The sequence below is a fragment of the Beta vulgaris genome, chromosome 5 (genome assembly GCF_026745355.1).
Source record: "Beta vulgaris subsp. vulgaris cultivar EL10 chromosome 5, EL10.2, whole genome shotgun sequence".
NCBI classification, from domain to species: Eukaryota; Viridiplantae; Streptophyta; class Magnoliopsida; order Caryophyllales; family Amaranthaceae; genus Beta; species Beta vulgaris.
Genome location: NC_079206.1, coordinates 60383005 through 60399802, shown reverse-complemented (window position 1 = coordinate 60399802; position 16798 = coordinate 60383005). Strand labels below are relative to the sequence as shown.

Here is a 16798-nt window from a genome sequence, read left to right as displayed (position 1 = left end):
TATCATCTCCTATAGGCAGGTTACTGAAATTGTGCCATTTCTACCGGTTAGGCGGTTACCATGTGCTGTGTTTAGATAGTAGGATTTCATTTGAAATTCTGGAATTGATCAAATCTAGTGTTTGGGTGACTTAGAATTTGAAATCTAGAATTCGACCCAAATTCCAAACCATGACGAACAAGCTCATTATTGTAAGGATTTCAAATTATGAATTAAATAGTGTCATTTCAAATTCTCAACCATAGTTTACGCCTCACACACTCATCTTCCTCGACACTCTCTCTCTCCTCTATCATATCCATCATCTTCCTCAACACTCGCTCTCTCCTCAACCATGTCTATCATCTTCCTCAACACTCTTTCTCCTCTGCTATATCCACATTATTCGAGAAATAAACTCGACTTTTAGCTAGACTCACCTTTTTTACCCGACGCATTGCAAAATCGATCCAAACAATCATGAATAACATTCTCTTGATCTAAAGAAGCCTCCGCAAATAAAATGATATCATCCGCAAAGAACAAGTTCGATAACAACGGGCCTCCTCGACTTGCTCGTATTGGTTTCCACTTATTGTCTATGATAGCTGCTTCAATTGTTTGGTAAAGTCGTTCCATGCACATGACAAAAAGATAGAGTGACAAGGGATCACCTTGTCTCACCCCCTTATTGGCTTAAAGTTCCCAGAAGGTTCACCATTCTATAACACCTTTAAATCCGTTGTAGTTATACAGTCCATGATGATGTCAATTAGGAGAATATGTAAGTTCATTTGAGATAGAGTTTCTCTAATAAATGACCATTTAAGACGATCATATGCCTTTTCGAAATCAATCTTCAAAGCCATAAAACCCTTAGTCCCTTGTTTCCATCTCATCGTATGAATCACCTCTTGCACTATAACAATATTGTCCGTTATTTGCCTACCCGGTACTAAACTCGCCTGAGTATTCGATATATGGATGGGTAAGATTGATTTGAGTCTGTTAATTACCACTTTCGTAATAGTTTTGTAGCTCACATTATATAGCCTAATAGGTCAAAATTCAGCTGCTTTCTCCGGATTTTGGACTTTTGGAATGAGTACTATATGCGTGCTATTGATGTCTTTCGAATTCCTTTGCCCTGCAACATTTGTAGCACCATATCATATACCTTGTCAACTACCAAAGCCCATTTTTTTTGATAAAATATGGCTTGATATCCATCCGGGCCGGGTAGGGATGGCAATGGGTCCAGAACCCTACCCAGACCCATCCAGACCCTACCCTAAAATTAGGGTATGGGTCTTAATTTTTTGGACCCTATGGGTAAGGGTAGGGTATGGGTCTTGGTCCTATCGGGTAGGGTATGGGTCCACTCCTCAAATACCCAGACCCTACCCATAAACCCATCTAAATAAAATAGTATATTTTTTATTTTTTAAAATTAAAATAAATATAGATATAAACATAACCTTCCAACTTCTAGCAGACTTCCTATAAATTAAATTCTTGACCCTCCCTCACTTACTAGCCGCAAATCTCACATCTATCAGACTCATAGTCTCTCTCTTGCACTACTCTCATTCTCTTGCTCTACTCTCCGTCTCTCACTCTCCACCGACGAACTAATGATGTAAAAGTGTAGAACTAATTGCTTGTGATGTTTTTTTTAGAAATGAAATAGAAGTGTAGAACTAGTAGAAGCTAATTGCAAAATTAATATATAAAAGTGTGCTTAATGATTATATATACATGTGATAATGTACGTGGATTTTTTTTTTTGTGTTGGACCCATATTAGAACCTAGACCCTACCCATACCCTATAGGACCCTACGGGTATGGGTACGTGTCCTAAAAAATTTTACCCAAGGGTCGGGTATGGGTCTACATCCAAAAATTAAGGTATGGGTATGGGTCTAGCCTTACCCTACCTAGACCATGCCCATTGCCATCCCTAGGGCCAAGGGCACAAAGTGATCCCAATTGCTGAATCACATCATCTATCTCGAATCTGGCAAACGATTTTGATAGTTGATTCCAGTCCTTCATTGCTAACTCTGGAAAAACATCTTGAGGGATGTCTGCATTTCCCGTTGATGGCTCATCCATGAAAAGGTTTGCAAAATAATCTACCACCTGATTTTTGACTTCTTTATCGGTAATCCATCTGCCTTCATGATCATTAATGGTTGTGATATTATTTCTCCAACGTCTAATAATGGTACTTAGGTGAAAAAAAAGTGGTTTACCTTTCACCATTCTTAAGCCAATCACTTCGAGATTTTTGAAACCAAAGAGTTTCTTCTCTTTCCAAAATTTCATCGAGGAAGCTCATCTTACACCCCTGACCAGGATCTAATTTGTGTACTTCAAGAATGTAAGTGTTACTACTTTCTGTAATTTTCCTAGCCACACACTCAACCAAAAGAGATCTGCATTAAAATGTAGAAAAGAATAAAGGATAAGTAGTTGTGTGTCAAATAGACGACAACCGTGATAGTAGACTACGTAGCAACTAATCCCTTGATTACGACCATTTCAAGCGTTTTCACGAGGGTATACTCGATTCCGTTTTTAATAGGACTATCTTATTGTGTGGAGTATGAATGTGTGATGTAGGAAATTAAATGGCATCAAATTTTGGAAAGAGTTTAGACTCCAGCTTGATAAGTCCCTTATCAATTTTTAGTGAAAGAGATTTTTGGATGCCTGCTAATCTTGCCAACAAATGACGTTTTTGATACAAAAATGTTGCCAAAGATTTCTTTATCCCAACTTTGTAGTCTTTTAGCAACATCCTGCAACGGTGGTCCAAGGGACTCATCCTTCTTCCAACTTTGTAGTCTTTTAGCAAGATCCTGCAACGGTGGTCCAAGGGACCATCCTTCTTCTAATTCTCGTGAAGAAAACTATCAAAATATGAGGAGGGTGTTGTGAGAAAAGATATATAGAAAGAATGTTACTGAAAGAAATTTATCAGAAGAGTATTGTATATAAATTCAGTATCTTCACTCCATACAAATGGTGGTATTTATAGATGTAAAATTTTACTGTGTATTCTACATAAATCAACAATTGCTGCAAACCGGCAAGAAAATTACCTGACATGCATTGAAAGCACGCAGGAAAGATGGACTTCACACATATGTGAATAGTGGATTTCACACATATGTAAACAGTGGAATTGTTCATTCCACTGTTTCTCAACACTCCCCCTTGAATGTTCACTTATAAGTCATAATAGACGTTGTCTCATTCAAAATCTTTGTTGGAAAAAATCCTGTGGGAAAAATCCATAACTAGGGAAAGAGTACAACTATTATGTATCCTTATATGCTTAAAATCAACTGTCTCAATAAAAACCTTGTCAGGAAAAACCCGTGGGATAAAAACCTGATCGAAGGGAAAAAGAGTGCAGCGCATATAATACTCCCCCTGAATTAGCATACATCAGAAGATGACGCATTCCAATTTTTCGGACTAATTCTTCAAATTTCTTCGCCGGAAGGGATTTGGTGAATAAATCTGCAAGATTCTCACATGATTGGATTTGTCGAATGTTGATCGTCCCTTCCTTTTGGAGGTCATGAGTGAAGAAGAGCTTTGGTGATAAATGTTTAGTTCTGTCTCCTTTGATGTACCCTTCGCTTACTTGGGTGATGCATGCAGTATTGTCTTCGTAGATGATAGTTGGATTTGTTGTTATTGTTTCCATCCCGCATTCTTCTTGGATATTCTTGATCATTGACCTTAGCCATACACATTCCCTTCCAGCTTCATAAAGAGCAATTAATTCTGCATGATTTGATGATGTGGCCGTCAAAGTCTGCTTGTAGATTTCCAAGATATTGCAGTACCTCCATAAGTGAATACATATCCGGATTGAGACTTAGCCTTTTGTGGGTCTGAAGGTAGCCAGCATCTGCATATCCAATGAGTGACGCATTGGTCTTGACTGATAGAATAATCCGAGATCTTGTGTTCCTCGAAGATAACGTAATAAGTGTCTGACTCCATTCCAATGTCTCTTGGTTGGTGCATTGCTGTATCTAGCTAACAAGTTTACTGAAAAAGCTATGTCAGGTCGAGTATTGTTAGCCAAGTACATTAAAGCACCAATTGCACTTAGATATGGTACTTCAGGACCAAGAATCTCTCGTTTCTTCTCGTGGTCTGAATGGATCATCTTTCTCATTCAGGGAACGCACTACCATTGGAGAACTTATTGGGTGGGCTTTGTCCATGAAAAAACGTTTCAGGATTTTTTCTGTATAGTTTGATTGATGGACAAAAATCCCATTTCTTAGATGTTCCATTTGCAGGCCAAGGCAAAATTTTGTCTTCCCGAGATCTTTCATCTCAAATTCTTTCATCAAGTATTTTGCAGTCGCTTCAAGTTCTCTAGGAGTTCCGATAATGTTCAAATCATCGACATATACAGCAATGATCGCGAATCCTGATTTAGATCGCTTAATGAAAACACAGGGACTGATTTGATTATTTTTGAATCCTTCTTTCAATAGGTATTCACTAAGACGATTATACCACATTCTTCCAGATTGTTTTAACCCATAGAGTGATTTTCTCAATTTTATTGAAAACATCTCTTTGGGCATGCAATTTTCTGGTAGTTTTAGTCCTTCAGGAACTTTCATATAAATATCTGTGTCAAGTGAGCCATACAAATATGCGGTCACTACATCCATCAATCTCATTTGCAATCCTTTCGAAACTGATAAACTTACCAGAAATCTTAGTGTAGTTGCATCGACTACTGGAGAATATGTCTCATCATAATCAATCCCTGGCATTTGCGAGAAGCCTTGGGCTACTAATCTTGCCTTATATCTAGTAACCTCATTTTTCTCACGAATACCCATTTGTACCCAACTGGTTTTACACCTTTTGGTATTTGGGTTATTTGACCGAATACTTCACGTTTTTCAAGTGATCTCAATTCTGCTTGAATTGCCTCTTTCCATTTTGGCCAATCTTTTCTACGGCGACATTCATCAACTGTATTTGGCTCTACATCATTTTCATCGTATGTCATTTCAACCGCTATCGAGTAAGCAAAAATTTCATTCAAGACAACATCTTTTCGATTCCATTGTCTCTTTGTAGAAACATAATTAATTGAAGTTTCATTGTTGTCTAGCTTTCATGTTCCTTTTCTTCTGGAACACGTTTCTCTTCATTTTGTTTTCTTATCATCATGCTCTGTTGGGAGATTTATATTAATTTCGTTCGTTGTCTCCCCTTGCCTTTTCATTTTTCTCGGTTTTAAATCTTTAGAACCGGGTGGTCTGCCACGTTTTCGACGTGCTATTGACTCATTTTCAATTGCCTTATTGTCATTAGGAATTTCAATCCGTTCCGGAGCATTCGCAGCAGGTACATGTGACTTTGTCACTTTCTTAGAATCTGTGAATGCATCTGGCAATTGGTTTGCAATACTTTGCAGATGAACAATTTTCTTGACTTCTTGTTCACATGAATTTGTTCTCGGGTCCAGAAACGACATTTGCGATGCGTTCCATGTAATTTCCGATTTTATATTTTGTGGGTCCACTTTCTCTCCCCCTAAGGAGGGAATACCGACTCATTAAAATGACAGTCGGCAAATCGAGCCGTAAATAGATCACCAGTTGTTGGCTCTAAATATTTGATAATTGATGGAGATTCAAATCCAACATATATTCCCATCCTTCTTTGTGGACCCATTTTAGTACGTTGGGGCGGAGCAATAGGTACATGTACAGCGCACCCAAAAATTCTCAAATGTGAGATATTCGGTTCTCGACCAGATACTAATTGTAATGGTGAGAATTTGTGATAGGCTGTCGGCCTTAATCTTATCAATGTTGCCGCATGTAATATAGCATGACCCCAAGTAGTAGATGGCAATTTTGACCTCATTATTAATGGTCTTGCAATTAATTGTAGTCTTTTGATTAATGATTCAGCAAGACCATTTTGTGTATGTACATGAGGTACAGGGTGCTCAACAATAATCCCAATAGACATGCAATAGTCATTAAATGTTTGGGATGTAAATTCCCCAGCATTGTCTAATCTTATTTTCTTTATTGTATGATCTGGGAATTGAGTTCTTAATCGAATTATTTGAGCCAAAATTTTGCAAATGCAACATTTCTGCTTGACAGAAGGCTCACATGTGACCATCGAGTAGAGGCATCAATTAATACCATGAAATAACGAAATGGTCCACATGCAGGATGAATAGGCCCACAAATATCTCCTTGAATTCTTTCTAAAAACATTGGAGATTCAGTGGCAATCTTATTTATAGATGGTCTGATTATCAATTTGCCAAGTGAGCATGCAGAGCATGTTAATTCATTTGACCGAGAACTTTGACATTCTTTATAGAGTGTCCATTTGAGTTTTCAATGATTCTATGCATCATTCCTGTGCCAGGATGGCCTAATCGGTCATGCCATAAATGATTTTCTATTATCTAACTTCTGGTTAGATATCATATTAATTTCAATCGGACGTATATCTATGCGATATAGTCCCGAGGAAATTGCTGGCAATTTTTCATAGATGTATTTCTTGCCGTTTTCTCTGCCGTTAGGCATATGAATTCCTCTTTGTTCACCGTCATTGTTTCCAAATGGTAACCATTCTGACGTACATCTTTGAAACTTATGAGGTTCCTTCGAGATTTACTCGAATATAATGCGTCATTAATTATCAATTTTGTCCCATTTGGAAATATAATGCAAGCTTTTCCAGAGCCTTCAATTAGCTTGGCTGTCCCAGAAATTGTACTAACATTTGCTTGGAATATTGTAAGTTTTGAAAAATACTCTTTATTTTTCAATATGGTGTGTGTTGTCCCACTGTCCAGGAGACATTGTTCTTTGGTTCCAACTTCTGATGAATTCATATCTTCATAAATAATAAATATGATTAGTATAAGAAAAATACTATTTTTATTAATAATAAAGGAACAAATACATGAAAGTGGATATTGAAGCAGTTAAATAAACTAAGCACATTAATCGATTGTGATCTAAACAAACTTATTTTCTAACTTCAGCATCATCCATAAAAAAATCTGAAACATCAAGGCTGGGCATGGATGTAGTGGCTTCATTAACAAAGTTTGCTTCAGCATTTTTTCCTTTGTTTTTTATTGAAGCTTGATATAGATCTACCAAATGTTTGGCAGTACGACATGTGCGGCCCCAGTGCCCAGTCATGCCACATCTATGGCAAGTATCATTTCCTTTATAGGACGTCTGCCTCTGATTTCCAGATGATTGTCCCCAATTTTTATCAGAATGTTTAAAATTATTATTTCTTGGGGAAAATCGGCCTCTTCCACGTCCACGCCCTCGGCCACGGTAATTACCACGTCCTCTCCCACGACCGTTGTAATTACCGCGTCCACCACTATGTATAGCATTTGCTTCTGGTGGATTAGAGCTTTCTATTGCATTTATCTCATGAGTGGCTGAAGACCCCGTAGGTCTAAGATTATGATTTTTCAGCAAAAGATCATTATTTTGTTCAGCCACAAGTAGTACTGAGATTAGCTCAGAGTACTTTTTGAAAGCTCTGAACCTGTATTGTTCTGCCAATATGATATTAGAGGCGTGGAAAGTGGAGAGCGTTTTGTTTATCATTTGCTCTTCTGTGATGGGATGATCACAATATCTTAACAATGATACAATTCTAAACAATGTTGAATTGTAATCACTGACCGTTTTAAAATCCTGGAACCTCAGATTGGTCCAGTCATAATGTGCCTTTGGGAGAAGCACATTTTTGTGATGCCCATATCTTTCATTTAGGCTATCCCATAGTTCTTTTGGATCATCCACAAGTAGATATTCACTTTTTAAACTTTCATGTAAATGATGTCTTAGGAGGACTAAGGCTTTTGCCTTTTCTTGTACAGTCGCAATTTTAACTGATGCGGCTGTTGTAGTTGCATCCCCTTGTTGGGTTGTCACATCTTTAATTGTATGTTCCAGTCCTTGGGCCTTTAAATTCATTTGGGCGTCCACCGTCCATTCTAAAAACTTTTGCCCAGATAGATCTAGTATGTTAAATTGTCTTTTCACTAGATCTCCCATTCTTTTGACTACAAATAGGTAAATATTTGAAATTAGTAATGATGATAAATCACATATATATATTATCTCCCCCTGATTTATATCATTTTATTATAGATAAATAATACAAACAAAAAAAACTAAAAATAGCGTACAACAATAATGAAGCAAAAAAAACAAGAAAATACCAAAAATAGAAACAAAATACAACAAGTGAATAAACAAAAAAAAACTTCCTAAAATGCACTTAAAGACAAAAAAATTGATATTCATGTGCATTTTTCGCCATTCTTCCGGGGGAATTTTTTTTTTGTCTCCTATTTATGTATTAGGAGATATATCATTAATGCCATGAGGAGGAAAAAGAAACCGGCTATAAGAAATAAGTAGAGTTTTATTTTCCTAAAATCCTCTTCAAAAGAGGAAGATGAGGGTGGAGGACGGTTGTTGTTAGTGTGAAACATGGTGGCTGGAAGGTTGAGGAAGAAGATAAAAAAAATTGTGGGTTTAGAGAAAAAAAATTGGAAGAAGATAAGGGATGTGTGGTGAAAATGGGGATGGTAATCCGCTTTTATAGAGGGTTATCCCTAACTGTGCAGTTCATATACAGTTAAAAAATATACAACGCAATAAAATTCTAATATTGACAAATATATTAGAGCATGCTAGTAAATTGGTAATATAATATATGTAACTATAAATGCAAAAAAAGTAAGATTAGAGACAATAATATATAATAATGTTCTGAATGCTTGTTCCCTGCATACATACACATTATTGCACATATAAGACATAATAATCTATCATTTCACTAGGCCGTCCATATAGGTGGCAATAAAAAAATTAACCTGTCCATATAGGCGGTTTAAGAGCAAATAAAATAACGTAAATAAAATGTCCTTGCCCTCCATGAAGGTGGCGTTAAAATTATTTGTTTTCTGCGTTAGTAGTATGGTGACGTTTACTACTAGTTTCTTCCTGTTCATCTCTATCTCTTTTATTACTGGGCGGAGGTTGATTTTCAGCTGGTTGTATAGGAGGGTTATTATTGGTGTTGGGAACAGGGGTTTGTGGGTTTTCTCTGGTAGAGTATTTGTCCGTGTTACGGTTACTGGGTCGGGGCTGTATTACAGTTCCCTCGTGGGTTGGTAGTGAATGGCACATTGTTTCGCTCTATCCAAAATATAAACCCGAGACAGAGACATTGTGTAAAACAATGTTAATCCCGTTACTTTGTTGGTCCTATTCGGTAGTTAAAGGGTTGGGCTTGGAGAAAAATTTAAACTTAAAACACAAAATGGATGTAAAGATTTTAAAGATAACTTAAAAAAAATTTCGGTACAACACTCGTGCTGATAACGTGTTGTGAGAAAAGATATATAGAAAGAATGTTACTGAAAGAAATTTATCAGAAGAGTATTGTATATAAATTCAGTATCTTCACTCCATACAAATGGTGGTATTTATAGATGTAAAATTTTACTGTGTATTCTACATAAATCAACAATTGCTGCAAACCGGCAAGAAAATTACCTGACATGCATTGAAAGCACGCAGGAAAGATGGACTTCACACATATGTGAATAGTGGACTTCACACATATGTAAACAGTGGAATTGTTCATTCCACTGTTTCTATTCCACTGTTTCTCAACAGAGGGAATATTTTACCCACACATGACTCATGTACTACTACTCCCGAGAACGTATACTCCCATATCCGGTATGGAGAAACTTTTTTACTTGATATGATTAGATGTAGTCCAGATATGATTTAATAGCTAACTGATATGATAAAATATTATTATGATATGATATAAGATTTCAACTAACAAGCCCCCAAAAAAAATATGAAAAACAAAAAAATTATAACTTTTTAATATTATTTTTGTCATAAAAATTACATAAATGTCATGGTATTGGCCCATATCCTGTATGGGAATATCATTGCTCTACTACTCCCCCATCTACATATACTTGCTACATTTTCCCCCACAGTTTCCAAGATGTTTTTCACTTCAAAAATTATAAAATCTGATATTATGAATCTACATATTGAGAGACTCATACCACACATGATGTCAAAGTTAAAAGTTTGCTTTTACAAAAAGAAAATGTAGCAAGTAAATATAAGCAGAATGAGTGTTTCTTGGAGATTTATCCTTCCAAATTTTTATTAATTTACTCATTTCTTTAAGACACATTTGTCAGGGCACTAGTTTGAATCTTAATATAATTATCAATAAGCAAAAATTACATAAAACATGTGTGAAATGCAATCATTGCGCGCATCTCAAGATTGATTAATTGATATCCTTGATGGCTTGATGAGAGTGACATACCATATGTTACTACTATAAAATACAAATAATATCCCTGTCAATTACTACTATTCAATTACACTTCTTTCGCTCTTTCTTTCCCTTCGAAATACTCTTCAACTTTTCAGCAAATTTCAAGTGATTTTCTTCAACAATAAAAATGGCGATCCCAATACCTCATCGTCAGCTATTCATTGATGGCGAATGGAAAGAACCCATGAAGAAGAATCGCATTCCAGTCATCAATCCTTCCACTGAAGAGATCATCGGTTAGTTCACTTCCTTTGTAAAAAACTAAAACTCATTTTACTTAATGAATTACTCCGGAGAAAAATTCGAACTTGTCTTTTCATTTGTAGTTTATTATGATCTTACTTATCATGTTTATCAGCTATATAGTTTTGGATCAGATGCTGAAAGAATTTTTATCTGATTTTGTGGGGAATGGGATTTACTGATTGATGATGGAGTGATTTTTGGCTATTTGAACTGTGATTTTATTGTTTTGGGGGTTGAAAATTGCATTTTTTGAATAGGGTATTTTGTATTTGTCAACTTTTTAGATTTTTCAAAAATCTTCTAGTATTTGGTGGAATATTTACTATGTTGGATTTAGGATTGAATGGTGATTGTATGGTTTTAGGGGTTTTGAAGCTATGTCTGAGAATTTGTTGTTTGAAGATTGAATTTAATGAACTGGGTATCCATCAAAATGTGGTTTTGTAGGTGATATTCCGGCGGCCACTGCTGAAGATGTGGATATTGCAGTGATTGCAGCTCGAAGAGCCCTTAAGAGGAACAATGGGGAAGAGTGGGCATCTGCTTCTGGAGCTCATCGAGCTAAGTACTTACGTGCTATCGCTGCGAAGGTATGGGTTTTAGTGGCTTAGTTGATCTGATTTGGTGATCTGGTCTTGTCTTGACTCGTTTGTGTTGTTGGACATTGCCTGTTTTTTAGGAGACTGACTGAAGGTGATGTCCATATTACATGCTAAATTTCAGTCTGGTAATTTCACTCGAGCGAAATGAGGTGATAAACATAAAGGCTTTATTTCACAAAATTAGCTTAAAAGGTTGGGTGAATCATGAAAAGTGAGCTTAAAGTTAAGATGCTACTAGCTGAAAACTAAAAGTTAATTAACTAAGTGGCTGTACTAGTATTGTTTGGTAAATTTAGGTCCTGGACTAGCTGAAAATTGTAAAAGGACTTCAAATCATGATCATATTTTAAATGATATTAATAACGATTTTGGGCAAGGAGAAAATCACAAAGAAGAACATATATGAATTAGCTAGCTGAAATCGAAATAAGCTAGTGGGAGTAACTTATTCATTTATCTCGATGTAGCTAGTTTAATATATTCACACCTCTAAAACAATAATTACCTGCAAGCTCCAACTAGCTTATTGTCTATAAGCTGACAAAAATTGCTTGCAAAACACAACTGTAGTTTCCAGTGTCAAAATTTGTTAATAGGATTGGTAGAATTCTAGCCACTTTTTTTCTTTGTTTTCTAAAATCTTTACCCCATCGACCCCCCCATAAACCTCATTGTTGGGATTTGTGTTTCCTTTTGGGGAATATGTCCAATTACTTGTATATTCTAGCTACCTATCTTCTGCTGGATTTTTGTGTTGTTGGGATCTCCCCCCTAACCCATTACCATATAGAGTAATGTTGCTTTCCTAATTTGGAATTGACATAAAAGGAAATTGCAACTAATTTGGAAGGCAGGAAGAATGTGATTAAGTGTGTAGTTGGTGTAGACTTGAGGCTTTATCCCTGTACATGTCTGATTCTGTCTTTGCATTCAGGTAACAGAAAGAAAAGATCAGTTTGCAAAACTTGAAGCCAGGGACTGTGGGAAACCTCTGGATGAAGCAGCATGGGACATCGTAAGTTAAGATATAGTATTGTCTTTCTTTCTCCCTTGACTCTGATTTTTCGTGGTTAATATTCAAGGAGTTTGTTCTCATGTCCAGGATGATGTTGCTGCATGTTTCGAATACTATGCTGATCAAGCAGAAGCCCTTGATGCTAAACAAAAGGCTCCAATTGCCCTTCCTATGGAGACATTCAAATGTCATGTGCTCAGGCAGCCTATTGGTGTGGTTGGGTTAATTTCTCCATGGTAAGTTTGAACCTCAGCTTGATAGACAAATGAAAGAAGGGATGGGCTATTGCATGATTTTTTTTTTGTTGGCATCCCATGCATATAAATTTGTATTAAAGAAGGAAATTTTGTAAAACTCAAATTTAAAAATGAAGATGAATGAATAACTTTAAAGTTTAAGTGTTTAACAAACTATTTCAGGATACATTGTGGCATTTCATTTCTTGATGCCCTGATCAGCTAGATATGTGGATATGTATCTCTTTGTAACTAAATGCGATGCTTACTGTTGCTAATCTTCTTCTCTGTTAGGAATTACCCACTTCTAATGGCTACGTGGAAAGTTGCTCCAGCTCTGGCCGCTGGTTGTGCAGCTATACTTAAACCGTCAGAATTGGCATCTGTGTATGTTTCTGTTAAAGGCTCACGCAGACCTCTTCTTTCTAAGCAACACTGACACTCCTGTCGTATGAAAACATTACCCCTTGATTTCTCATTTCAGGACGTGTCTAGAATTGGCTGATGTGTGCAGAGAAGTGGGACTGCCTCCTGGCGTGTTTAATGTTTTGACAGGATTAGGTCCAGAAGCTGGTGGCCCATTAGCATGTCATCCTGATGTTGACAAGGTTCATCCTTGTCCTCTTTGTATTACATTCTGAGTTCAGTTACTTAGCTTTTTGAATGTTGAACATGCAGCGAGCTTCTCCTTCTGAATTCATGTCAATCACATTTCTTCTGGATAGGTTGCATTTACTGGGAGTACTGCTACTGGTAGCAAGGTTATGTCTTCAGCTGCCCAAATGGTCAAGGTGTGTGATGGCATGCTTAGTCAATAGTTGTTTTATGCAATCTTATTTTTCATTTGTTTGATAACATTACTTCTAAACATGAACTGCAGCCCGTAACATTAGAACTTGGAGGGAAAAGTCCTATTATTGTGTTTGATGATGTTGAATTGGATAAAGGTTAGTTGCTTCCAGAACAGGCAACATCAGTGCTTTACATTCAGTAAATCTTTGATCGAACATCTTGTGACTGATCAAATTTTCATATAAATGGAACTAGCTGCTGAATGGGCTGTTTTTGGCTGCTTTTGGACAAATGGTCAAATCTGCAGTGCAACCTCTAGACTGATTGTGCATGTGAGCATCCACTTTCCACGGAGCAATTCCTGAAATTTGATGACTTGATTATTCTTGTGGAAACTGTAAATGTAAGGGTCCTCTCCTATTTTAAATTTTTATCAATTATTTCAGGAAAGCATTGCAGCTGAATTTTTGGATAGACTTGTAAAATGGTGCAAAAACATAAAAATTTCTGACCCATTTGAGGACGGGTGCCGGCTTGGTCCTGTTGTCAGCAAGGGACAGGTATGATAAATCTTTCTTTTGCTTTTATGTGTTAATGATTCTGAACACAGCCATCTAATGCTTTACTTGTGTGTCAGTACGAAAAAATTCTGAAGTTCATTTCAACAGCAAAGAATGAGGGTGCAACTATTTTATGTGGAGGTTCCCGTCCTGAGGTAAAACTAAAGTATATATATGTGACAAAACACTAATGTGGTTTCTGAAAGTCTATAACCTTTTTTTTCCCCCATGGAACTCTGCAGCATTTGAAGAAAGGATATTTTATTGAACCAACAATTATAAGTGATGTCTCCACGTCCATGCAAATATGGAAGGAGGAAGTTTTTGGCCCTGTCTTATGTGTTAAAACATTTAGTTCCGATGACGAGGCCATTGAATTGGCAAATGACAGCCAGTAAGGCTATCTTATATTCTTATCATAAAACTCTTCTGTCTTCCCATTCTATATATATGATCATCTTATTTTGATGGTTCTTTACAGGTTTGGTTTAGGTGCTGCTGTGCTATCCAAGGATCTTCAAAGATGTGAGAAAGTGACAAAGGTGAGAATCATTGGACTTGTTTGAAGCTTAAACAGTGAGACAAACCTAAATTTCTTTGCAGCTAATTTATGTTTATATTCAGGCACTGGAAGCTGGAATTGTTTGGGTTAACTGCTCACAACCATGCTTTTGCCAAGCTCCATGGGGAGGCATTAAGCGTAGTGGTTTTGGACGTGAGCTTGGGGAATGGTGAGTCCATAATCTGATTTTTTCACAGCTATACCTCGCTTCCTATTTCCCAGAAATCCTAATCTTCAAACTATATACAATCTTTTTAGCTCTGAAGTTCTCATGTAATTGCATCTAAATGTTCCACTGTTAGAAATTGAGGAGATATAACATTAATATTGACACAAAACATATCACCCAAAACAGTAAGTTGGCAGCTTCTTTACAGAGGAGAGACTTGCTCCTTCCTGCTAACATAATGCTGAATAACATGATGCTGTAACTTTTTAATAAGTAGCGATCCTCATGGCTAAGGCATTAAAAGCTTAATGCATTTGTAATCACTAGTCACACTGTATCCTATCATCCAATACTAGCAATTTATAATGAGTAAAGACCCAAATAGGTCAATACAAGTAAAGTGATTGCACTAAAGAATGGGAAAACTTTGAAAAGAACCAGAACTAGGAAATGAGGATGAAAGGGATTGAAGCAAGGAAGAACATAAGAGAAGAATAAAGGGGTCAGATTAGAGGAGAGAGAGTTTAGAGTGAGAAACCAAGTGTGTTATATTTCTTTCATTGTTATCCAACGATATCAGTTCTCTCTCCTCGTAACTTCCTTTTTTGTACAATACTGAATACTACTTTCCTTGATCTCAGATTCTCTAAAATCAGCGATTGAGAATGCATGAACTGGGTGAATAGGGAGGTTCTTGGAATTTATTTTATTTCTAGCTTAGGAGTCCTGATTTGTAGATAGAAAATGGAGTGTGAAATTCAGAGAATCCTAATACAATTTCCTTACAAAGTTTGTCAATGTCTACTAAAATTAATCACTACTAGAGTACAATATAGTGCATTTATACTCGCATATTCTTCAAATTACTTTAGGCATTACTCACTATTGTGCTGTTTCTGCTATCTGAAATTAGATCTTTTTCAGCATCGCATGATATTTATTTTTCAATTAATGGAGGATCCATTAAGACTTGAAAGGGCCTTCACAGTAGCACAATTTTGTTTTGGGTTGACCAAATAATATACTCCAAAGTTTTGATCAAGAATATTTCATTGCTTTCAATGATTGATGTTGTCTGGTTAGAAGTAATAATTCAAAGAGACTATATGTTATTGTAAATAGATACCTTGAAAGACAAATGAGAGAGAATAAAGAAGGTGTTTACATTCTGTATGGTAAGTGGTAATAAATTACAGTAATGGTGATTAATTTGCATATGATTTTGTAAAATAAGAATATTTATGGTGATGCAACTCCATCTCAAACATGTGCTTTTCTCCATAAATTTCTTTATCACTTTACATGTGGTACTTCAATTGCAAATAGGATTAGTTTAGGTTAGCCAAACATTTTCAGAATACTGGCATGAGACTTTCCTTGCAAAATTACATATCAACCGAGTAGCCCTTGCGAGATTCTATCCTTCTTGATGCGTATACACTTTGTCTGCAGGGGTCTCGACAATTACTTGAATATCAAACAGGTGACCGAGTATATTTCCGACGAGCCATGGGGATGGTACAAGTCTCCCTCAAAACTGTGAGGAAATGCCTCAAGGTCCTACTGAAGTGACAAGCATGATATGCAGACATTTAACCTGTCACTCAGAGACATCGAGGAACTTGTCATGATTTAAAGAGAGAGCTTAGTGATAGTTTGAATAAAAGGGGTTGAATTTGAAGTGTATGCAGGTTTATTATTATGTGTGTGCACCATTGTATCCTGGGATTTCCTTATCAGCAGTGTAGACATTTTCTCTCTTTTGAGAAGTAAGTGTAGACGTGATCCTTTCTTTAATAGACATACCATTTTTATTATTGTGTGTTCATTATTGACCGATAGAGTATAATCTATTCGTTGGGCCTCGACCATCAGCTTAAGTTTTTGGTTGAGTTGGTTCTTTGACATGGTATCAAGAGCCAGCGTGACAAAAAGGTCACGGGTTTGAATCTCATCCACCCTCCTTTCTCAGTGGAATATTTAGCGCCAGGTATGAGGGAGACTTGTACTGCATCCACACTTCAATCCCAAATGGCTCTTGCGTGAGGGGACGTGATAGAGTATAATCTATTCCTTGGGCCTCAACCATCAGCTTAAGCTTTTGGTTGAGTTGGTCCTTTGACAATTATGGTTTGCAACATTGTGGTCCTTGTCGTTGATAAGGTTCATTTGGAGTTTTTTTGAGTT

At 36.5% G+C, this 16798-nt stretch overlaps 1 protein-coding gene across 1 annotated transcript; it reads left to right on the top strand.

Moving 5' to 3' along the window:
- The first annotated feature begins 10456 nt into the window (after positions 1–10456).
- On the top strand, positions 10457–16428 carry LOC104894203 (betaine aldehyde dehydrogenase, chloroplastic). Its single transcript, XM_010680383.4, has 15 exons — positions 10457–10665; positions 11123–11265; positions 12212–12292; positions 12380–12528; positions 12823–12915; positions 13013–13136; positions 13254–13319; positions 13409–13475; positions 13576–13652; positions 13767–13880; positions 13958–14035; positions 14123–14274; positions 14362–14422; positions 14505–14611; positions 16064–16428. The coding sequence occupies exons 1-15, from the start codon at positions 10557–10559 to the stop codon at positions 16152–16154; spliced, it is 1512 nt and encodes a 503-aa protein (XP_010678685.2). The 5' UTR covers positions 10457–10556; the 3' UTR covers positions 16155–16428.
- Positions 16429–16798: the final 370 nt, after the last annotated feature.

Excerpts from the sequence above, each read along its gene's own strand:
- LOC104894203 (XM_010680383.4), top strand. The coding sequence starts at position 10,557 with ATGGCGATCCCAATACCTCATCGTCAGCTATTCATTGATGGCGAATGG. Across the intron at positions 13,320-13,408 it reads CAGCTGCCCAAATGGTCAAG|CCCGTAACATTAGAACTTGG; the intron begins GTGTGTGATGGC and ends CATGAACTGCAG. Across the intron at positions 14,612-16,063 it reads GGACGTGAGCTTGGGGAATG|GGGTCTCGACAATTACTTGA; the intron begins GTGAGTCCATAA and ends CTTTGTCTGCAG.